Source organism: Ranitomeya variabilis, chromosome 4 (assembly GCF_051348905.1).
Source record: "Ranitomeya variabilis isolate aRanVar5 chromosome 4, aRanVar5.hap1, whole genome shotgun sequence".
Classification (NCBI taxonomy): domain Eukaryota; kingdom Metazoa; phylum Chordata; class Amphibia; order Anura; family Dendrobatidae; genus Ranitomeya; species Ranitomeya variabilis.
Window position 1 is genome coordinate 662,825,307 of NC_135235.1, and position 25,021 is coordinate 662,850,327.

The 25,021-nt window shown below is 42.3% G+C and overlaps 1 protein-coding gene across 2 annotated transcripts in view; it reads right to left on the reverse strand.

Moving 5' to 3' along the window:
• Positions 1 to 2,797: 2,797 nt before the first annotated feature.
• Positions 2,798 to 25,021, reverse strand: part of LOC143766213 (uncharacterized) — a 59,685-nt gene continuing 37,461 nt past the window's right edge. For both annotated transcript variants that reach the window (XM_077253715.1, XM_077253714.1), the window contains exons 6-11: positions 23,103 to 23,252; positions 22,794 to 22,973; positions 22,587 to 22,710; positions 22,406 to 22,503; positions 22,121 to 22,211; positions 2,798 to 4,561 (exon numbers count right to left, since the gene is read on the reverse strand). In XM_077253715.1, the coding sequence (XP_077109830.1) occupies positions 3,036 to 4,561; positions 22,121 to 22,211; positions 22,406 to 22,503; positions 22,587 to 22,710; positions 22,794 to 22,973; positions 23,103 to 23,252 (2,169 nt within the window). In that variant the 3' untranslated portion in view covers positions 2,798 to 3,035. The remainder of the gene's footprint in view (positions 4,562 to 22,120; positions 22,212 to 22,405; positions 22,504 to 22,586; positions 22,711 to 22,793; positions 22,974 to 23,102; positions 23,253 to 25,021) is intronic.

Genomic DNA, 25,021 nt, shown 5'->3' on the forward strand with positions numbered 1-25,021 from the left:
CACATCATCTTTTTAAATTATTTTTTAATTAATTAAAAAATAAGGTGTAGGGACCCCTCTATTCTTGATAACCAGCCTTACTGAAGCTGACAGCCGAGAGTTGCACTCCCCATCTGTGAGTTTTGCCTGTCTGGTTATCAAAAATACAGGGAAACTCACGCTGTGTTTTTTTTAAATTATTTATTTACGGTACAGACGTCAGTCGATGAATACTCCAATAAGCAGCCCCTGCTCTAGCTGTTATTAGAGGCAGCAAGCATTGGCTGATGGGGGCAGTAGACCCATCAGCTTACACCAGTGACCAGAGGTAAACTATACCTACGATGGTCTCAAGCTGTCATTTGACAACGTGTGGACAAAAAATGCAAAAAGAATAAGAAATCAGGAAGGGGCAAACATTTTTTTCACACCACAGTAAAATATAAAATAAATATATAAAAATGTCAAATATTCAATGCACATAAAAGATTGCTTTTTTATTTGCTTATTAGATGAAATATATTAGTAACTGAATATATGTTTAATTATTTATTTTTTGGACTATAAGATGCGTCACCGCCGTAACTCGTATGCCTCCTCAGCACCGCCCTACTCACCGAGGTCACCACGTGGCTTCTCCTCTGTCAGGCCGCATCTCCTTATTCGGTTTCCAGTTATCAACATGGCTTTGTTTACCCTCTCTGTTTGACTTCTCCATCCCTGACTCCAGCTTTATTCAGTGAACCCATGATGCCTACCCTAATCTCAGACCATATGACTATGCTTCTGTCTTGCCCTCCTGTACCTCATACATGTGCCTCTGGCCTTTTGGTCAGCTGTGTAGTCCCAGGGACTGCCCTGGAGTGGTACCTGGTGTTTACCGGTAGCCCAGACAATGCTCAACGTTGGAGGTCCTATGAAGACCCAGTAGACACTTGTTCACACGCCTCCAGGGTATGCCTGGTCCATACAGCAGTTTGTCCACACCCACCAGCGCTACAGATGATATAGATGCACTTTACCATAAGATGCACCCCAAGTTTAGGCAGTAAAATAAATAATTCTTACTTTCTACTAATTAAATCTTCCCTGGTGGTATAAAGCAAGTCAATATCACTAATTGTAATGCATCGGAGAGAAATAGTTAAGTAATAAACCTATTGTTAGTCATTCTCTGCAGCATGTGTTATACTTACATATAGTGTACATATATAAACACAAACACCACTGCTGGACAGTGCATCACATTCAGCTCTGCTACATCTGGCCATTTAAACTGTCTCAGTGTTCTCCATCACAGGAAGCTACCACCAGACTGTAAGAGACACTCAATTGTTAGCAAGACTTTTCTTGTTAAAAGTGCGTCTAATAGTCCATATAAATACAGTAAGTTCTAAAGTAATTTCCCTTCTCATTTAATTATACAACTGTCTGTTATATGGTGTAAGGTGGCTGTTAGACACAGTGGATGGGAGATAAACCTGAAATAATACTTAGTGCATATAAGACTAAAAGGATTTAATCGTCCACGACAGGTTTATTATTAGTAGAGATGAGCGAATTTGTTCGGGTCCCTCCTTATTTGGCAAGCTATAGAGCTTACTGAATAAGCTGCAGTGAGAACCACCTAGATACCTAGAGCGCTACGGCTGATCAGCTGTTCGGTGCCACAGCTGCGTGTCGCAGCTGTGTCACAGGCACAACACATGCATGGAGAGCGCATCAAACAAGCTCTCCATGCATATGTTGTGACTGTGACACAGCCGCGACACATGCAGCTGCGGAGCCGAACACCTGATCAGCCGGAGCGCTCCAGGTATTCGGGTACCCACTGCAGCTTATTCGGTATAGCTTGCCGAATAAGGAGAGACCCCATCAAATTCGCTCATCTCTAATTATGAGCAGCTGCTCACTATATCTCCACCCCTGCGTATGGTTCACTGGGTAAAATGAGACCCGTTTTGTCTCACAGATGGGCTGTGTATATGGAGGTGTGTAGATCTCCTGGATTGAGTGCCTTTGCAAAGAGACCAAAAAGCTTGACTCTAAGGGTACCGTCACACATTGAAATTTTCATCGCTGCGACGGCACGATCCGTGACGTCGCAGCGATCGTATGAATATCGCTCCAGCGTCGTAGACTGCGGTCACACGGTGCAATCACGGCGCTGGAGCGATGCCGAAGTCCCCGGGTAACCAGGGTAAACATCGGGTAACTAAGCGCAGGGCCGCGCTTAGTAACCCGATGTTTACCCTGGTTACCAGCGTAAACGTAAAAAAACAAACAGTACATACTCACCCGTCGGTGTCCTTCAGGTCCCTTGCCGTCTGCTTCCTGCTCTGAGTGCAGCCGTACAGTGAGAGCAGATCGCAGCACCGCTGTGATCTGCTCTCACTTTCCGGCCGGCACTCAGAGCAGGAAGCAGACTGCAAGGGACCTGAAGGACACCGACGGGTGAGTATGTACGGTTTGTTTTTTTACGTTTACGCTTGTAACCAGGGTAAACATCGGGTTACTAAGCGCGGCCCTGCGCTTAGTTACCCGATGTTTACCCTGGTTACAAGCGAAGACATCGCTGGATCGCTGTCACACACAACGATCCAGCGATGTCAGCGGGTGATCAAGCGACGAAAGAAAGTTCCATACGATCTGCTACGACGTACGATTCTCAGCAGGATCCCTGATCGCTGCTGCGTGTCAGACACTGCGATATCGTAACGATATCGCTAGAACGTCACGAATCGTAACGTCGTAGCGATGGAAATTTCAATGTGTGACGGTACCCTAAGGCAAGTGAACAAACCAGCACTACTGTAAGGACTTGTTGCATTGTTTTATTGTATGCTAGACAAAGGCTTTATTTGAGTTTCCTGTGGTGTGATTTATGAGGACTGAAACAAACCAGCCAGACTTTAAATAAAAACGGTTCCTGTTATATCCCAAGTAAGTAGCATTGTTACGATTTTTTTGTACAATTTGTCGATAACATATATAGTTTCTCCTTGTGTGCATTATTATTGATGGTCAACAAAATATAATTCCCAGTCATTAATTTTTCACAATCTAGGTATGATAATGGATTCCCCCAAGTGGGATTTTAGATGTTCAAGAAGGTGCAATTTTTGAATAAAACATTTCCCACATTCTGAACAGAAAAAAGGCTTCTCCCCTGTGTGAGTTCTCTGATGTCTAACAAGATATGATTTAAATAAAAAACATTTCCCACATCCTGAACATGAATATGGTTTCTCCCCTGTGTGAATTCTTTGATGTGCAACAAGAAATGATTTACTAGTAAAACATTTCTCACATTCTGAACATGAAAAAGGCTTCTCCCCTGTGTGAGACTTCTGGTGTCTAACCAAATGTGATTTCAATACAAAACATTTCCCACATTCTGAACATGAAAAAGATTTTCCCTCTTTGTGAGTTCTCTGGTGATTAACAAGATATGATCTGTGTCCATAACATTTACCACATTCTGAACATGAATAAGGCTTCTCCCCCGTGTGAGTTCTATGGTGACTAACAAGCCAAGATTTCAGTCTAAAAGATTTCCCACATTCTGAACATGAAAAAGGCTTCTCCCCTGTGTGAGTCTTCTGGTGTCTAACCAAATGTGATTTCAATACAAAACATTTCCCACATTCTGAACATGAAAAAGGCTTTCCATCTATGTGCGTTCTCTGGTGACTAACAAGATATGATCTGTGTCTATAACATTTACCACAATCTGAACATGAAAAAGGCTTCTCCCCTGTGTGAGTTTTCTGGTGAAAAACAAGACAATATTTCTGACTAAAACATTTTCCACATTCAGAACATGAGAAAGGCTTCTCCCCTGTGTGAGTTCTCTGATGTCTAACAAGGTTTGGATTATCTGCAAAACATTTCCCACATTCTGAACATGAAAAAGGCTTTTCCCCTGTGTGAGTTCTCTGGTGTGTAACAAGATGTGATCTGTGTGCATAACATTTTCCACATTCTGAACATGAATATGGCTTCTCCCCTGTGTGAGTTCTCTGGTGAATAACAAGATATGATTTCTGGGTAAAACATTTCCCACATTCTGAACATAGATGTGGCTTCTCCCCTGTGTGAGTTTTCTGATGTCTGATAAGTTTTGATTTCTCTTTAAAACATTGATCACATTCTGAACATGAATATGGCTTCTCCCCAGTATGAATTTTCTCATGAATAACAAGATCAGATTTCTGGTTAAAATTTCTCCTACATGTGGAACAAGAAAATCTCTTCTCTGTGTGAATTTTTTGATGATTAACCAAAGAAGTTTCAAGGGGAAAACTATTTCCATATTCTGAACTTGAATTTGGCTTCTTTTCTTTAAAAGCATTTCTTTTTTTAATGCGCCTTTTTTGACTTTTATTTTTCTTAGTAGTCTGTAATGAATCAAAAGACAGGATCTTTTTCAAAGGTTCAGATGATAGATCTTTGGGGTGAAGTAATGATGGTGTGTCTGGAGTTATGACATTCACTTCAATTGTATCCTGTGTGATCTCAAGTTCATCTGATTTAAAAATTGAAGAGTTCTTTTGTTCCTCTGATCTCTTGGTACAGTCATCTGCCAATAATAAAATCAGTTATTTTTGAATAAAATATACTTGAAATTCATATTTTTGAATATTTCTACTCAAAATGACAATAAAAACGGGTCTATTAATAATAGTCTAATAGAAGACCTCATAGCATGAACCAGTGGAACATGGTATTCAACAGTTTGTTCATTATGCCTCCCAAATATTGGAATAAAAAGCCACGAAAAAATGTTAGGTAGGTGAAAAATGATACTAATAATTTTTTTTACCCATCCTGCAAATGACAAGCCTCCACTCAGGTGTCAAAATAGTCACAACTCTTATAAATTAATTCACTGATGGTTTTAATTTACAAAATGGAGTTACTTTATGGGGATTTCTACTGTTAATAATAATCTTTATTTATATAGCACCAGCATATGCCGCAGCGCTTTACAGTTTAACAGTTTCAAACACAAGTCATAAGTAACAATGTTAGCAATACAATAATTAAAGCAAAATAAGACGACCCTGCTTATGAAAGCTTACAATCTACCATGAGGTGGGGGAGATACAAAGTACAGGTGAGTATTTACAATGATGTATTTACAATGATGGTCCGGCCATCTTCAGGGGGTGGGGGATAGATGGAAGTAGTGAATGGGCTACGCACACACATACACAGATCAAAAATTACTTTGATTAGGGAACGCGATAGGCCGCTCTGAACAAATGTGTTTTGAGGGAGCGCCTAAAACTATGCAAATTGTGGATGGTCCTAATATCTTGGGGTAGAGCATTCCAGAGGATTGGCGCAGCAGAGCAGAAGTCTTGGAGTCGGGAGGTACGGATTAGTCGTTTGCAGAGCGCAGTTGTCGGTTAGGCCGATAGACCGAAATGAGGAAGGATATGCCGCACTGTGGAGAGCTTTGTGGGTGAGAACAAGCACTTTGAATTGGATTCTATAATGAATGGGCGGCCAGTGTAACGACTGGCAAAGAGCAGACATGTCTGGATACCAATTAACTAGATGGACGACCCTGGCTGCTGCATTAAGGATAGACTGGAGAGGGGAAAGTCGAGTGAGGGGGAGGCCAAATAACAGAGAATTGCAGTAGTCCAGACGGGAGTGGATCAGGGTGACAGTGAGGGTTTTTGTTGTTTCCATGGTGAGAAAAGGGAGGATTCTAGAGATGTTCTTTAGGTGTAAGTGGCAAGAGCGGGCCAGAGATTGTATGTGGGATGTGAAGGAGATATGGGAGTCAAACATAACACCGAGACATCGCACCTGCTGCCGGGGTGTTATTATGGTACCACCCACGGAAAGGGAAATGTAAGATTTAGGGAGGTTGGTAGATGGCTGGAGAAGAAGTTCAGTTTTGGAGAGGTTGAGTTTAGGATATAGAGGGGACATGATGTTGGAGACTACTGTTGTGGTTTCCTGCTATTCTGTAACATTAGGGCTTCTGCAAATGGTGTGTCACTGTGTCACATCTCTTCAGGGATCTGCTGCTGTGAGGTCTGCTTCTATTACCAGTGACTGCTATCCTTTATTCTGCGGGCGGTGCTTGTGATGGAGGAGACATTGGAACCAGAAGCTCTGAGCAGCAGACTCTTTCCAGCCACTAAGAATAGGGTGGCTGGGACCAGCTGTACCATCCAGTCTGGCAGTATGGGTGTATGTGCAGTTCATCTGAAGTAATAAACTCCCTGCTTCAGCCAATTGTAAAGAACTACGTAAAGAATTACACACTACTAAAGTTCCAAGCATACTGTCAGAGGATGCCAGATACAGACTTGTTCTCCTCTAGTTCAATTCTGTGTGCTCAGCTCCTGGCTTTTGCATTTAATCCTGTTGGGATCCTGGTGTGTTTACTGACTACTCGTGTTTTCTGATTTTGTATTTTCTCTGCACTCCTGGTTCTAAAATCTAGGCCCCTTAAAGTAATTTCAAAAGTAAAAGTAAATTTATTTGAATATTTGCTGCTAAACTTGTAAGTCTTCTATCATCCAAAAAAGAAAGTTGAAACAATAAACCAGCATGTTGGAAAAATGCTGTCGACCTAAAGTAAAAACAGTAAATATTATTTATTAACTATTTTATGTGGTATCACTATCTGATTAAGAAGCATACAAATTTAAAGTTTGAAAATTACAAATGTTTCTAAAATTAATTTGCAGTTTTCAGGTATTTTAAAAAATAAACGCAAAATATATTAACACCTTCACCCCGAGCCCGTTTTCACATTCATGACTAGGCCAAACTTTACAATAAGCACCTGTGTCACTTTATGTGGTAAATACCCCTGAAACACTTCAACAAATCCTACTGATCATGAGAATGTTTTTTAGTGACATACTGTGCTTCAAAACAGTGGTAAAATTTGTTCGATATGACATGCGCTTATTTGTCAAAATATAGTAAATTTGACAAAAAAATGAAAACTTTGAAAATTGCAAATTCTAAGCCCTTTACCCCGTAACTCCCAGAGGTAATTTCGTTTTTGCATTTTTGTTTCTTGCTCCCCTTCTTCCCAGAGCCATAACTTTTTTTTAGTTTTCAGTCAATATGGCCATGTGTGTGCTTGTTTTCTTGCAGGACAAGTTGTACTTTTGAATGACACCATTGCTTTTAACGTATTGTGTACTGGAAAGCAGGAAAAAATTCCAAGTGCGGTGAAACTGGAAAAAAAAAGTGCAAATCCACAACTGTTTTTTTTATTTTATTTTTTTACATGTTCACCAAATGATAAAACTGACCTGCCACTATGATTCTCCAGGTCATTACAAGTTCATAGACACCAAACATGTCTAGGTTCTTTTGTATTTAAGTGGTGAAAAAAAAAAATCCAAAGTTTCTTAAAAAAAAAAAAAAAATATGCCTTTTTTCCTATACCCATAGTGTCTCCATTTTTTGTGATCTCAGGCTGAGTGCGGCTTATTATTGCATGCCGAGCTGACGTTTTTAATTATACCATTTTGGTGTGGATGCGATCTTTTAATCGCCCGTAATTGCATTTTAATCCAGTGTTGGGGGACCAAAAAAACGTAATTCTGGCATTTTGACTTTTTTTCTTGCTACGCTGGTTAGTGATTGAGTTAATGACTTTTTATATTGATAGATCAGATGATTCTGAACGCGGCGATACCAAATCTGCTTATGTTTGTTGTTTTTGAATGGTGCGAATGGGGGGGGATGATTTGAACTTTTAGATTTTTTTAAATATTTAATTTTTTTTTTTTTTTTTTTTACTTTTGGCATGCTTCAATAGTCTCCATGGGAAACTAGAAGCCGCCATAACCCGATCGGCTCTGCTACATACAGGCGATCTGATGATCGCCTGTATGTAGCAGAATTGCTCACTTGCTATAAGCGCCAACCACCGGGTGGCACTCATTGCAATCCGGCAGTGACGACCATAGATGTCTGCTGGAGACCTCTATTTGTCATGCCAACCTATCGGCGACCCGCGGTCATGTGACACGGGTGAAGATGCGCGGGATTTCCGGCACGCTTGCCGGGAGTGAGTGCTAAATGCCGCTGTCAGAGATTGACAGCGGCATTTAACTAACAGCCGCGGGTAGATCACAATTCCACCCGCGGCTGTTGCGGGCACATATCAGCTGTTCAAAACAGCTGACATGTGCCGGAAAAGGTGTGGGCTCAGCACCAAATCAAATGGAGTGAGTCCGACATCGGCATATTATTACACACGATGTCGAAAAGGGGTTAAACCAGAGAGACATGTCTCATAAAATTGTTATTAAATAACATTTCCCATGTCTACTTTACATTAGCACAATTTTTAAAATTTAAGTTTTTTTTTGTAAGGAAGTTAGAGGGGTTAAAATTTGGTCACCAATTTCTCATTTTTCCCCCAAAAAAATTACAAAATCATTTTTTTAAGGACCACATCACATTTGAAGTGACTTTGAGGGGCCAATGTTACAGAAAATACCCCATAGTGACAGCATACTAAACTGCACCCCTCAAAGTGCTCAAAACCACAGTCAAGAAGTTTATTGACCCTTCATATACTTTACAGGAATTAAAGCAATGTGGAAGATAAAAAAAGAACATTTTAATTTTTTCCACCAATTTTTGTATTTTCACAAAAGTAATAGGAGGAAATGGACTTCAAAGATTGTTGATCAATTTCTCCTGAGTATGCCGATATCCCATATGTGGGGGAAAACTACTGTTTGGGCGCACGGTAGGGCTCGGAAAGGAAGGAGTGAGTTTTGGAACAAAGACTTTGATAGAATGGTCTGGGGCGTCATCTCACGTTTGGAGAGCACCTGGTGGGCCTAAACAGTGGAAACCCACTACAAGTGAGCCTATATTGGAATTGAACAAGTGTTTTCCTGGTATGTGAGTTAAATAATGTGATGGCATACGTAAGTTGTATAGATTGTATCAGGTTAACATACGTGAGTAGTGTAGAGTGCATCAGGTTGGCATATATAAATTGTGCAAGTCAGAAATAAATTTAGTAGTCCATGGATGAGTGGTCGACTCTGAAAGTATTTCATAAACAGACCAGGTTTGTTGGGGCAGGTGTCACACTAAGGCTACTTTTACACTAGCGTCGTTTGCAATACGTCGCAATGCGTCGTTTAGGAGAAAAAACACATCCTGCAAAGTTGTTTGCAGGATGCGTTTTTTCCCCATAGACTTACATTACCGACGCATTGCGACGTATCACCACACGTCGCAACCGTCGTGCGATGGTTGCGTCGTGTTTTGGCGGACCGTCGGCACAAAAAAAGTTACATGTAACGTTTTTTTGTGCGTCAAGTCCGCCATTTTTGACCGCGTATGCGCGGCCGAAACTCCGCCCCCTCCTCCCCAGACCTTACAATGGGGCAGCGCAAGCTTCGTAAGACTGCTTCCGCTGCCCACGTCGGGCATTTCTTTCACAACGCGCGTCGGCACGTCGGGCCGACGCATAGCAACGGCCCTGTGCCAACGCTAGTGTGAAAGCAGCCTAATACAGTAAATTGTGTCCTTTCATTTCCTCCTTCTGTAACACACTTTGCACCTTTTTTGCGACCTTCGTCTCTTTGCAGTTTGAAGGACCTCACCGAGGAAATGTTGCCCTGGTACAACACTGGCACCTTCAGTTCTAGAAGTACTCCTTCCTGATTTCCAAATATTAGGGCCTTGATCACTACCTCCTGAAACTGAAGGTACGTACCAGTCAGGCCTGAACATCGTGATCTCATGAAAGTGTTTTACAATGCCATCTGTACGATGTGCACGGCCAACTTCTTGTACCACATCTTAGCTTTTTGCATGGCACTGTAGGTGTGGAGGACTTGATCAGAGAGATCAACCCCCCCATGTTCTCGTTGTTCCCCAGCACATAGTATGGTTGAGGAACCTCGTACAGCGGCACCTGGCACAGTGGTGGGGTGTTGCCATCACCATTTACAGTGGTCAAGAAAAAGACATCCCTCTTGTCCTTGTACTTGACCACCGGCATGTTGTCGCTAAATTGGACTTGTTCTCAGCCTTTCTGAGCAGCTACCCAATTAACATCCTAGGGAGTACTCTCTGAGGTAACTTTTGCAGAGAGGGACTCAGATGAGTGGGATGCTGGTATAAACGTTATGCATAGAGGTGATAAGCTTGATTCAGCAGTAGATGCAGTAATATCCACACAATTTTAGCACTCACTCTCAGGACAGGGGGAAATCATGGAGTTGAATCCGGGTATCCTTCCCTTCATAAACCCTCACACAGATACTCTCACACAGCTTGTAGAGTTTAATTCTGTACCTGGCCCTTTTACTGGGCAGGTAATGCAGGAATTTGAGCCATCCTTGAAATGTATTAGGGGCTCATCTATGCAGATGTTCCATTGGGGAAACTACACCTCAGCACACTTGTTGCTGAAGTGAACAATGACCGGCCAAACTTTGAAAAGACGGTAAGAGGTGGGGTCATCTTGGGGATTACATTGTGCATTATCGTTGTAATGCAAAAATTTATGGATGGCCTCAAAAAGTGTGTCCGGGGCACAGCCATGCGAAAAATTGGAGTGCTATATTAAATACCAACCCAATATTGCCGAATTTCTGGCTTCTTCACTATCCCCAAACGAAGTACAAGGCCCTAAAATGTCATCATTTCTACGGTGTCTACATGGGTCCAGTTGGCAAATGAAGTGGGACTTTGGGACAAAAATTGATGGGCTCACAAATTTGTTTGGGACATCATGAGATTTACAAAATTCTCAGTGAAAAAGATTTTTGAAAAGTCAATTTCTGTGAAGCCAGTAGTGTCAAGGAGGTGAGGTTCATAGGGGCTCAATAACAATGGGCGCTGTCTCATTTTCTGCTGTGGGACGTCTGTGTGGCACTTCGGCGTCATTTAATGAAGAGGAGGAGGCACACAAAAATAAAAAAGTGGCATCCTCTCACAATGTTTGTGCAGCACTATATGGGGCAAATATCTTTATGGAGCATCTTATGGGGCCATATTCAACGTTTGTGCAGCACTATATGGGGCAAATATCTATATGGAGCATGTTATGGGGCAATAATCAACATTTATGCAGCACTGTATGGGGCAAATATCTTTATGGAGCATCTTATGGGGCCATAACATTTGTGCAGCATTATATTGGGCAAATGTCTCTATGGAGCATCTTATGGGGCCATAATCAACATTTGTGCAGCATTATATGGGGCAAATGTGTCTATGGAGCCTCTTATGTGGCCATTATTAACCTTTATGCAGCATTATATGGGGCATATTTTAATATAGAGCATCTTATGGGGCCCATCATGAACTGTATGGAGCATTATATAGGGCTCCTGATTCAATATAGATATTCAAAAACACTTAACCTACTGATATCTCAATTAATTTTAATTTTATTGGTACCTATTTTTATTTTTGAAATTTACCGGTAGCTGCTGCATTTCCCACCCTAGGCTCATACTAGAGTAATTAAGTTTTCCCAGTTTTTTGTGGCAAGGTTAGAGGTCTTGGCTGATACTCGGGTCGGCTCATACTCGAGTATATACGGTATATATATATATATATATATGATCTGGGATCGGGTCGGCGGTACACGATCTGTAATCCAAAGTCGGGTTTCGTTTATATATATATATATATATATATATATATATTGTGATATAGTGACCCCTGTAACAGGTAGGGGGCGCTGCATGGTCTCCCCGGTATGTGCACGGAGTCGTATTGAGGCCGTGAGAATTGACCTGCAGTAATGTCAGGATCACGTGACCAGCCCAGGTGATCCATTACTGTGGGTGTGGTTACAGGTACATAACCTGACCAGGGTGTGGGTCACGTGGTCTTCTGTGTGGTTCCAGTGTTGGATCTGAATGGTCCAAGTGCAAGGTCCTGGAAGCCTGTGCATGGGCTGTGTGCCCCGTGTAGGAAGACCTGGGAGGAGGCTTCCTGGAAAGCACATGGCTTGGACCTGGTGGCCTGTGGTGTTGGACTGAGTCCTGAATAGCACCCAGACAGGCCACGGCCTCTGTGTTGAACGGTCCCAGGTGGGATGGACGTTCTGAAGAACACAGTGTGATCATGGTCCGGCACAGTCTGTGTTAGAAGCTCCTGCGAGTGGAGTCTTCTTGGAGCACCTGAGAGACTGTGGACCTGGATGATCGGCGTTGGGGAAGCTACCGGCCTTCGGTGGCTCTGGACTGACTGATGTGTGCCGGCCAGGCAAGTTGGTGAACCCCGTTAGGCAGTTTCCCCAGGAGAGAGGACTGACAAGGAGTCAGCAGATGGAGCAGGAGCTCCCATAAGGTACCTCCACAAGCTGTTGGTGCTTGGAATAGGAACTGTGTGGTAACCCGTGGCAACTGGTCAGTGAGGACCAGCGTGTGTAGTTGCCACAGAATAAGGGCCTAAAACTTAAAGTGAGGTCCTGGTACAGTATGTAAATGGACTGCTCGTGGTATGGTTTATGAGGTGTAATAAACCGTAAGGACTGTTTTGGTTTTAAAACCCGTGCCCGTGTGCTGAATGTCGCGGTCAAGCGAGTGTCCCCCAACACACTCAGTAAGAATAGTCTTAAATATCTTACAATATATATATATATATATATATATATATATATATATATATATATATATATATATATATATATATATACACACTAGCTGTACTACCCGGCTTCACCCGGGTTAATGACTGCTGTTAGCAAAATAGAATGTAACAAAAATGTATTCTGCACGCAAAAACCACAAAACAAATAGATAGAAATGTAATTATTAAAAGGCAAAAACTAAGCTAATAGAAGAATTTCACAACATGTATTAGCTTTGTTATACTGAGAATGTCTTTGTTGCCTATATTAACCAATCAGAGCTCAGATTAATTAACTGTAGCAAAATAGAAGCTGAGCTGTGATTGGTTGCTATTGGCAGCCTGATAAATCCCCAGCCAACAGGAAGCCCTCCCCCCTGGCAGTATATATTAGCTCACACATACACATAATAGACAGGTCATGTGACTGACAGCTGCCGGATTCCTATATGGTACATTTGTTGCTCTTGTAGTTTGTCAGCTTATTAAATCAGATTTTTATTTTTGAAGGATAATACCAGACTTTTTTAGGGCGAGTTTCATGTGTCAAGTTGTGTGTGTTGAGTTGCGTGTGGCGACATGCATGCAGCGACTTTTGTGAGATGAGTTTTGTGTGGTGACATGCGTGTAGCAACATTTTGTGTGTCGAGTTGCATGTGACAGGTTAGTGTAGCAAGTTGTGTGCAGCAAGATTTGTGCATGGCGAGTTTTGCGCGTGGCGAGTTTTATGTGTGGTGCGTTTTGAGTATGTGCAAGTTTTGTGTGAGGCAACTTTAGCATGTGTTGCAACTTTTGTACATGTGGCAATTTTTCTGTGTGTGCAAGTTTTGCATGAGGTGAGTTTTCCATGAGGTGAGTTTTGCACGTGTGGCGAGTTTTGCGTGAGCCTAGTTTTGCATATGGCGAGTTTTGCATGTAGCGAGTTTTGCGCGTGGCGAGTTTTGAGTGGTGACTTTTGTGTTTCGACTTTTATGTGGCGAGGTTGGTGTGTGTGTGGTGAAATGTGTGCTGAGGGTCGTATATGTGTTCAAGCACGTGGTAGTGTGTGGCGCATTTTGTGTTTGTGTTCATATCCCCGTGTGTGGTGAGTATCCCATGTCGGGGCCCCACCTTAGCAACTGTACAGTATATACTCTTTGGCGCCATCGCTCTCATTCTTTAAGTCCCCATTGTTCACATCTGGCAGCTGTCAATTTTCCTCCAACACTTTTCCCTTCACTTTTTCCCCATTATGTAGATAGGGGCAAAATTGTTTGGTGAATTGGAACGCGCGGGGTTAAAATTTCACCTCACAACATAGCCTGTGACGCTCTCGGGGTCCAGACGTGTGACTGTGCAAAATTTTGTGGCTGTAGCTGCGACGGTGCAGATGCCAATCCCGGACATACACACATACATACACACACATATTCAGCTTTATATATTAGATATACCTGTATGTAATCTCCTGTATATAGTATATACCTGTGTGTCATCTCCTCCTGTATATAGTATATACCTGTATGTCATCTCCTCCTATACATAGCATATACCTGTATGTTATCTCCTCCTGTATATACTATATACCTGTAGGTAATCTGCTCCTGTATATTAGTATATACCTGTGTGTCATCTCCTCCTGTATATAGTATATACCTGTATGTCATCTCCTCCTGTATGTAGTATGTACCTGTATGTCATCTCCTCCTCTATATAGTATATACCTGTGTGTCATCTCTCCTGTATATAGTATATATCTGTGTGTCATCTCCTCCTGTATATAGTATATACCTGTGTGTCATCTCCCCTGTAAATAGTATATACCTGTGTGTCATCTCCTCCTGTATATAGTATATATCTGTATGTCATCTCCTCCTGTATTAGCCCTCGTTCACACGTTATTTGGTCAGTATTTTTACCACAGTATTTGTAAGCTAAATTGGCAGCCTGATAAATCCCCATCTAACAGTAAGCCCACCCCCTGGCAGTATATATTAGCTCACACATACACATAATAGACTGGTCATGTGACTGACAGCTGCCGGATTCCTATATGGTACATTTGTTGCTCTTGTAGTTTGTCTGCTTATTAATCAGATTTTTATTTTTGAAGGATAATACCAGACTTGTGTGTGTTTTAGGGCGAGTTTCGTGTGTCAAGTTGTGTGTGTTGAGTTGCGTGTGGCGACATGCATGTAGCGACTTTTGTGAGATGAGTTTTGTGTGGCGACATGCGTGTAGCAACTTTTTGTGTGTCGAGTTGCATGTGACAGGTTAGTGTAGCAAGTTGTGTGCAGCAAGTTTTGCGCATGGCGAGTTTTGCGCGTGGCGAGTTTTGTGTGGTGCCTTTTGAGTATGTGCAAGTTTTGTGTGAGGCAACTTTTGCATGTGTTGCAACTTTTGTGCATGTGGCAATTTTTCTGCGTGTGCAAGTTTTGCGTGTGGCGAGTTTTCCATGAGGTGAGTTTTGCACGTGTGGCGAGTTTTGCATGTGGAGAGTTTTGCGCGTGGCGAGTTTTGAGTTTCGACTTTTATGTGGCGAGGTTGGTGTATGTGTGGTGAAATGTGTGCTGAGGGTGATATATGTGTTCGAGCACGTGGTAGTGTGTGGCGCATTTTGTGTGTGTGTTCATGTCCCTGTGGTGGTGTGGTGATTATCCCATGTCGGGGCCCCACCTTAGCAACTGTACAGTATATACTCTTTGGCGCCATCGCTCTCATTCTTTAAGTCCCCCTTGTTCACATCTGGCAGCTGTTAATTTGCCTCCAACACTTTTCCTTTCATTTTTTCCCCCATTATGTAGATAGGGGCAAAATTGTTTGGTGAATTGGAACGCGCGGGGTTAAAATTTCGCCTCACAACATAGCCTATGACGCTCTCGGGGTCCAGACGTGTGACTGTGCAAAATTTTGTGGCTGTAGCTGCGACGGTTCAGATGCCAATCCTGGACATACACACACACATACATACACACAATTAGCTTATATATATATATATATATATATACACACACTCATACACTTTACTCACTGACATTAACCCCCACTATATTCAGTAAAGATACTGTAGTAGACACAGAATATATTTTTACTGTTCCTAATCTAGTCCTATCAACTAATCAAAATTGTTTTCACACACAAAACAAAAGGAAGTTTGTCACTGACCAGCGCTCAATGGCTGTAGAATGCACGTATGGTTGTGGTGCAAAAAAAAAAACAAAATAAAAAGAATTGACAAGAAAAAAAAGTAACATTCTGGAATAAAGCGAGCATATGTGCAGATCAGTGATTTAAGTCACTGATCAGTGCTTGATGGCTCCAGGATGCATGCACAATAAAAATACTGCCAAAAATGGAGCAATCAAATTTGGATCAGTTTCGGCAGCAGAAGGGGGGAGAGGGGTATTGTAGTGGTGTGACGACAGTGCATTTATTCTTAGTTATGCCAGATGTATTATTCAGTAGGCTCAGGGACATGAGCAATTGTTCATATGCGCCCAAACTTTGTAGGTTGAAATGATGTTTGTTGAATGCTTTCTGACTACCTGTTGTATCAGTCCATGCAGCTATTTGTTCGGCTATACTTGAGGGACAAAGGCAAAGGTTAATTGAACAATCGATGTTTGTTAATATGGTAAATGCCTGTTGACTACCTATTGAATCAGTCCCTGCAGCTTGTTGTTCTGAAAACACAGAAGGACAAAATAAGCAGGTTAACCCCTTTCTGCCATTGGACGTACATTTCCGTTCATGTGGGGTGGGCCCTAATTCCCAAGGACGGAATAGTACGTCCAGCAGGATCGGCCGCGCTCATGGGGGGAGCGCGGCCTATCGCAGCTGACATCCGGCACTATGTGCCAGGAGCGGTCACGGACCGCCCCCGGCACATTAACCCCCGGCACACCACGATCAAACATGATCGCGGTGTGCCGGCGGTACAGGGAAGCATCGCGCAGGGAGGGGGCTCCCTGCGTGCTTCCCTGAGACCCCCGGAGCAACGCGATGTGATCGCGTTGCTGCGAGGGTCTCTTACCTCCTATCCCTGCAGGCCCCGGATCCAAAATGGCCGCGGGGCTGCATCCGGGTCCTGCAGGGATTACTTCCGGGTGCCGTGCAGGTGCTGGTAAGCCTGCACGGCTGTAAGTGAGATCGGTGATCTGACAGAGTGCTGTGCACACTGTCAGATCACCGATCTGTAATGTCCCCCCTGGGACAAAGTAAAAAAGTAAAAAAAAAAAATTCCCACATGTGTAAAAAAAAAAAAATTAAAAAAAAATTCCTAAATAAAGAAAAAAAAAAATATTCCCATAAATACATTTCTATATCTAAATAAAAAAAAACAAACAATAAAAGTACACATATTTAGTATCGCCGCGTCCGTAACGACCCCACCTATAAAACTATATCACTAGTTAACCCCTTCAGTGAACACCGTAAAAAAAAAAAAAAACGAGGCAAAAAACAACGCTTTATTCTCATACCGCCAAACAAAAAGTAGAATAACACGCGATCAAAAAGACGGATATAAATAACCATGGTACTGCTGAAAATGTCATCTTGTCCCGCAAAAAACGAGCTGCCATATAGCATCATCAGCGAAAAAATAAAAAAGTTATAGTCCTCAGAATAAAGCGATGCCAAAATAATTATTTTTTCTATAAAATAGTTTTTATCGTATAAAAGTGCCAAAACATAAAAAAAATGATAGAAATGAGGTATCGCTGTAATCGTTCTGACCCGAAGAATAAAACTGCTTTATCAATTTTACCAAACGCGGAACGGTATAAACGCCTCCCCCAAAAGAAATTCATGAATAGCTGGTTTTTGGTCATTCTGCCTCACAAAAATCGGAATAAAAAGCGATCAAAAAATCTCCCGTGCCCGAGCATGTTACCAATAAAAACGTCAACTCGTCCCGCAAAAAACAAGACCTCACATGACTCTGTGGACTCAAATATGGAAAAACTATAGCTCTCAAAATGTGGTAACGCAAAAAATATTTTTTGCAATAAAAAGCTTCTTTCAGTGTGTGACATCTGCCAATCATAAAAATCCGCTAAAAAACCCGCTATAAAAGTAAATCAAACCCCCCTTCATCACCCGCTTAGTTAGGTTAGGGCTAGGGTTAGGGTTGGGGCTAGGGTTAGGGCTAGGGTTAAGGCTAGGGTTAGGGTTGGGGCTAGGGTTGGGGTTAGGGTTGGGGCTAGGGTTGGGGCTAGGGTTGGGGCTAGGGTTAGGGCTGGGGCTAGGGTTAGGGCTACAGTTAGGGTTGGGGCTAAAGTTAGGGTTAGGATTACATTTACGGTTGGGAATAGGGTTAGGGGTGTGTCTGGGTTAGAGGTGTGGTTAGGGTTACAGTTGGGATTAGGGTTAGGGGTGTGTTTGGATTAGGGTTTCAGTTATAATTGGGGGGTTTCCACTGTTTAGGCACATCAGGAGTTCTCCAAACGCGACATGGCGTCCGATCTCAATTTCAGCCAATTCTGCTTTGAAAAAGTAAAACAGTGCCCCTTCCCTTCCGAGCTCTCCCGTGCGCCCAAACAGTGGTTTACCCCCACATATGGGGTATCAGCGTACTCAGGACAAATTGTACAACAACTTTTGGGGTCCAATTTCTCCTCTTACCCTTGGGAAAATAAAAAATTGGGGGTGAAAAGATCATTTTTGTGAAAAAATATGATTTTTTATTTTTACGGTTCTGCATTATAAACTTCTGTGAAGCACTTGGTGAGTCAAAGTGCTCACCACACCTCTAGATAAGCTCCTTAGGGGGTCTACTTTCCAAAATGGTGTCACTTATGGGGGGTTTCAATGTTTAGGCATATCAGGGGCTCTCCAAACGCAACATGGCGTCCCATCTCAATTCCAGTCAATTTTGCATTGAAAAGTCAAATGGCGCTCCTTCGCTTCCGAGCTCTGTCATGCGCCCAAACAGTGGTTTACCCCCACATATGGGGTATTGGCGTACTCATGACAAATTGTACAACATCTTTTGGGGTCCATTTTCTCCTGTTACCCTTGGTAAAATAAAACAAATTGGAGCTGAAGTAAATTTTGTGTGAAAAAAAGTTAAATGTTCATTTTTATTTAAACATTCCAAAAATTCCTGTGAAACACCTGAAGGGTTAATAAACTTCTTGAATGTGGTTTTGAGCACCTTGAGGGGTGCAGTTTTTAGAATGGTGTCACACTTGGGTATTTTCTATCATATAGACCCCTCAAAATGACTTCAAATGAGATGTGGTCCCTAAAAAAAAAAAATGGTGTTGTAAAAATGAGAAATTGCTGGTCAACTTTTAACTCCCTAACAAAAAAAAATTTTGGTTCCAAAATTGTGCTGATGTAAAGTAGACATGTGGGAAATGTTACTTATTAAGTATTTTGTGTGACATATCACTGTGATTTAATTGCATAAAAATTCAAAGTTGGAAAATTGCAAAATTTTCAAAATTTTCGCCAAATTTCCGTTTTTTTCACAAATAAACGCAGGTAATATCAAAGAAATTTTACCACTATCATGAAGTACAATATGTCACGAGAAAACATTGTCAGAATCACCGGGATCTGTTGAATCGTTCCAGAGTTATAACCTCATAAAGGGACAGTGGTCAGAATTGTAAAAATTGGCCCGGTCCATAACGTGCAAACCACCCTTGGGGGTGAAGGGGTTAATTGAACACTCGAACAATGAGGGATTATCTACTCCCACCTCCCCCCAAAACTGTTGATAATGCCCTGAAGGACAGCTATGGGTATAAAAGGGACCTCTCTCCTTCTACAGTGAGACTCTAGAAGACAGCAGCCAAGGCACCACGGCTCCAACCGGAGGAATATAGATTTGATTCACTGCCCATCAAAGAACCTACGAAGACATTCGGAGAACCCAGGTTGGGATAATCAAGTCACCTGGCCACATAACTCAAAGGCCTGTCAGCTTCGTAAGCTTGCCACTAACTTCGCTCTGTGGATGTCTGACAAAAGTGGGGTGCCAATGCTTGGGGTAGTTGGCCTTGGAATCCCTAAACTCGCAAATGTTTAAATTCCCGGCAAGCCAGCAAAAGGGTGAAACACTGTCTTTTGCACCATCTTATATACCATGTTATTCATGGTTGGTGATCTAATAAAGTATCACCCCATTGTATTAGCCTCAATCTGTTTTGTCTGATTAGTCTGATCGTCTGATGGCACAAATCAGTGATGGGGCTGATGACGCTACTGTTGCTAAGATCCAGCCTATAATAGGTGCTGCACCTCAGTTTTTGAGGCAATTTCATTGCCTGAAACACTAAAATCGCTGTGATTGGATGATCTGAATTGAACAGCTAATCACAGCGATTGTAGCTGAAGGGAAGTGTGAGGTGGTGCCACTCCCATGGCTACGAGTCCCGGTGTCCTGCTGTCAGAAACATGCAATCAACATGCATTTAGTCACTATGGTCCCATGAATTACATTATGTACAGTATACGTGTTGCATTGGTCGGGAAATTCTTCCCTTCCATGACATATAAACTTCTGCCTTGAAGGAAATAATCCAAGATTACTAGAAAGATATACCGTATATACTCGAGTATAAGCCAACCCGAGTATAAGCTGAGGCACCTACTTTTGCAACGGAAAACTGGAAAGTTTATTGACTCGAGTATAAGCCGGGTATGTATGGTCCCCCTCATCCCTGTCCTCGAATGCATGGCTCCCTTGTCCTGTCCTGGTATGTGGCTCCCTTGTCCTGTACTGCTATGTGTGGCTCCCTTGTCCTGGTACGTGGCTCCCCCCCGTCCTGTCCTGCTATGTGTCTCCCCCCCATCCTGTCCTGGTATGTGGCTCCCCCCATCCTGTCCTGCTATGTGTGTCTCCCCCATCCTGTCCTGGTATGTGGCTCCCCTCGTCCAGTCCTGATATGAGGCTCCCCTCGTCCAGTCCTGATATGAGGCTCACCTGTCCTGTCCTGCTATGCGTGGCTCCACCGTCCTGCCCTGGTATGAGGCTCCCCCTATCCTTGTCCTGGTATGTGTGGCTCCCCCTGTTGTATGCATGGCTCCCCCGGTCCCACATTTCTCAGCTCTCCTGGTCACTCATTGCTCAGCTCCCCCATTGCTCAGCTCCCCCGTCCCCCATGGCTCGGCTCCCCCGCTTCCCCTGGTTGTATGCATGGTTCACATTGGCCCTCCCCGTCATACTCACCCTCCTCCCACCTGCATCTCTGTCCCTGCATCTCCATTGTCACGGTGCCGGCGGCTCTCCTCTCCTCAGCAGTCACGTTGAGACGCGTCCATTTTCCTTACCTTAATGAGCGCCGTGACAACGGAGATGCAGCTACGGAGGGCGAGTATGATGCCTTCTGATAGCCGGCCGCTGCAGCTGTCACTGTGCTACAGAAGACGGCTCCTGCCACTACTCCGCCGCTCCAACGCCAGCCTTCTGGACTCGTGTATAAGCCGAGGGGGGCGTTTTGTACTGAGAATATCGGCTTATATACGAAAATATAAGGTAGTTATACTAGAAAATATTCCAGAATCACTGGAATCAGAAGAAGCATAATAATAATTATTTTATTTCTATAGCGCAAACATATTCCGCATCACTTTACATTTTAGAGGGGACTTGTACAGACAATAGGCATTACAGCATAACAAAGACATAGATCAAAACAGATACCAAGAGTAGTGAGGGCCCTGCTGGCAAGCTTACAACCTATGAGGAAAAAGGGGAGACACGAAAGGTGGCTGGTAATTACTTTCATTGTTCGGACCAGCCATAGCATCCAAAATTATCACCACAAAAAGTGACATGTCAAGATTTGAAAAATGGGGCCTGGTTAGGAACATAAAACTGTCTGCGGGAAGTGGTTAAATCAAAGCATTTGGGGCACTAACTAATGTAGACAAAACTGTGACTATAGACAAATAGACATCTACTGACATAGTCAAACTCAACAGTCTTCATCACCAAAAAAATGAGTAACTAGTGGGGAAACCTCTCTGAGGTAATTAGTGTATGTGGCTCGTTGGTTCTTCACAATCTAAACTATCTCAGGGCCAATATTTTCTGTCAGATGAGTTTTGGAAGAAATATTAGACATTTAAAGAAAACTTTTTAAAACTGAGGGGTCTTAAATTTAGATCTCAGACATTTGGCAGAGGCAATCATTAGCCTCCGCTATCAAGCTCGATATTTTTCTACAAGTGATTTTATAACTTGTTGGAACATTCTATATACGCTGTCTTAGTCCATGTTCACATGCTCAGTATTTACATCAATACTTTTAAGCCCAAACCAGAAGTGGAACAATCAGTGGAAAAATATAATAGAAACACGTCACCACGTCTGAATTTTTCACCCACTACTGGTTTTGGCTTACAAATACTGATGTAAAAACTTAACGTGGCCTTAACCAGACTGTTCCCACTCCTCTTCTCTCCCTATGATTCCTAGCGCCAATTCCAAGAACTGGAAGTACCATTTGCTGCTCCCTGCTCGTACTCCACCATTATCATGACAGCCAGTGACTGAGAAGAATCTGTGACTTCTCTGCAATAAGTGATTATTACTCACCTGGGTAGTCGTATGTAGGAATTTCCTCTTTGCACCACTCGTCACCCCACACATATGTCTCTATTGTATTTATATTGGTCAGATCTTCACTCTGAAACAAATATTGTAAAAGTCAGACAGATGTAGAAGCCACATCTGTGATCAGTTCTAATCCTGCCATCTCTACCGTTCTTATTACACAAGTATAAAACATATAATACTGGTGGATAAAACAAGACTGAGCACAAGACGTTCACAGCCATCTATTTATCATAGGGTAGATGTCATAACACCTTCTCTACCTACCTGATGATCCTGAGGAACATCGGGATTTTCTTGTTTACAGTCCTTTGGAAGAAAAAAACGGGGAAATCTCTCTGGTGTTGTCCTCTTACTGGATAGAGCTGGAGGAAACACATACAGGGACTGAATTAATTCTTTACATACAGATAATACACACGGCCTATACTTTAGTCATGTCTGTTACCTGGTGATGTGAGGGGCTGGGGAACCTCCATCATGATCTCCTTGTACAGATCTTTATGTCCTTCTAAATACTCCCACTCCTCCATGGAGAAGTAGACAGTGACATCCTGACACCTTATAGGAACCTGGCACATACAATGATACCGTCATCACCCCGATTCCTCCATAGCATTACTGTATAATGTCCCAGCATTCCCAGCAGTGTCACCTCTCCACTCAGTAGCTCAGTCATCTTGTAGGTGAGTTCTAGGATCTTCTGGTCATTGATGTCCTCATGTATCAGGGGGTGAGGTGGAGGTCCAGTGATTGGGCTAAAAAGTCTTCCCCATGCCTCAGACACAGGGGTCTGACAGTGCTCATTAGAGGTCTTCTTCACTACCGTGTAATCCTGGTTATGGAGAGACACATTAATAAATCTCATTACAGACATTTCCAGAGTCCTCACCTCTCCAGTACTGTCCGTCTGTTATTCCCATTGATAAGAATGATGTAATGTGACATTATCAGAATCTCTCACCTCTCCAGTAAGCAGGAAGAGGATCTCTAGGGTGAGATGTAATATCCTCTCCGCCATCTTGTCTCTGTCCATATTCATCCTTGATGGGTAAATCTGAAAAATCCTCTTACACAGAAGATCTACACTGAGAGGATCCGATATTATAGGGACCTTAATGGGGAGAAAATGACGATGTAACAGCATAAAGAATCCTGACTAATAAAAACAATTCCGAAAAGAGGGAGGAATAGAATTTAAGGAAACCAGGATAGATGAACACAGAACTTAAACACATGCTAAAAAGGAAGAAAGAAATGTTTATCAAATGGAAAGAGGGAGGCCTATCTAAAGAAGAATATAATGTTGTTTCCAGAACCTGCAGGGCACAAATCAGATTATCTAAAGCTGACAATGAATTAAGGCTTGCAAGAGACGTCAAAAGCAATAAAATAGGATTTTGGGGATATGTAAAAAGTAAAAGAAAAGTCAAAGATGCTATAGGATTTTTACAGGCTGGAAATGATGACATGGTAAGAAAGGATGTTGAGAAGGCCGAACTTTTAAATTCCTATTTTGCATCTGTTTTCTCTCAGAAAGAAAATGTAACATCAACTGATTTTTACTGTCCTAATAAGGGAATAGAAGAATCAAGGATACTGTATTTATAAACAGAAAGTTAGTGAGGAAACACTTTGCAGTTCAGATAAATGAATCCAAGTCTCCGGGTCCAGATGAATTACACCCCAGAGTACTGAAGGAGATAGGAGAAGAAATTTTTGAACCACTCTCCATAATATTTGAAAATTCTTGGAGAACAGGAGAAGTCCCAGAAGACTGGAGAAGAGCAAATGTTGTTCCTATCTTCAAAAAGGGGAAGAAGGTGGACCCAGGGAACTATAGGCCGGGGAGTCTGACATCTATACCAGGAAAGATCTTTGAACAAATTATTAAACAACATGAATGTAAGTACCTGGATAAGAATGAAGTGATTAAACAGAGTCAGCATGGGTTTGTAACTAATAAGTCATGTCATACTAACTTAGTTTCCTTCTATAACAGAATCACTGACTGGGTGGATCAGGGAAATGCTGTAGATATAGTATATATTGACTTCAGCAAAGCATTTGACAAAGTATCTCACACAATCCTTATTGAAAAAATGACTAAGTATGGAATGGACAAGGCAACTGTTAGGTGGATTCATAACTGGCTTAGTGATCTGACCTAAAGAGTGGTCATAAATGGCTGCACATCCAGTTGGAAGAATGTCTCAAGTGGGGTACCACAGGGCTCTGTCCTGGGCCCTGTATTGTTCAACATCTTTATGATTTAGACAAAGGAATTGAGGGTAAACTGATTAAATTTGCTGATGACACAAAGCTAGGAGGGATAGCTCATACTAGAGAAGAGAGAGAAGATTCAAAAATATAAATAAACTGGAGCAGTGGGCAACAACTAACATAATGGTTTTTAACAGGGAAAAATGTAAAGTACTACATCTGGGCAATAAAAATGAAAAAAGCATATACAGAATGGGAGGAATAGGGCTAAGCAACAGCACATGTGAAAAAGAATTGGGAATACTAATAGATCACAGACTGAACATGAGTCAACAGTGTGATGCAGCAGCAAAAAAAGGCAAATACAATTTGGGGCTGTATTAACAGAAGCATACAGTCTAGATCACGTGAAGTCATTATTGCCCTCTACTCCTCTTTGGTCAGACCTCATCTGGAATACTGTGTCCAGCTTTGGGCACCACATTTAAAAAAAGACATCAACAAACTGGAGCAAGTTCAGAGAAGAACGACCAGAATGGTGACCGGTCTGCAAACCATGTTCTATGAGGAATGTTTACAGGATTTGGGAATGTTTAGCTTGCAAAAAAGGAGACTGAGAGGAGACTTAATAGCTGTCCACAAATACCTCAAGGGCTGTCA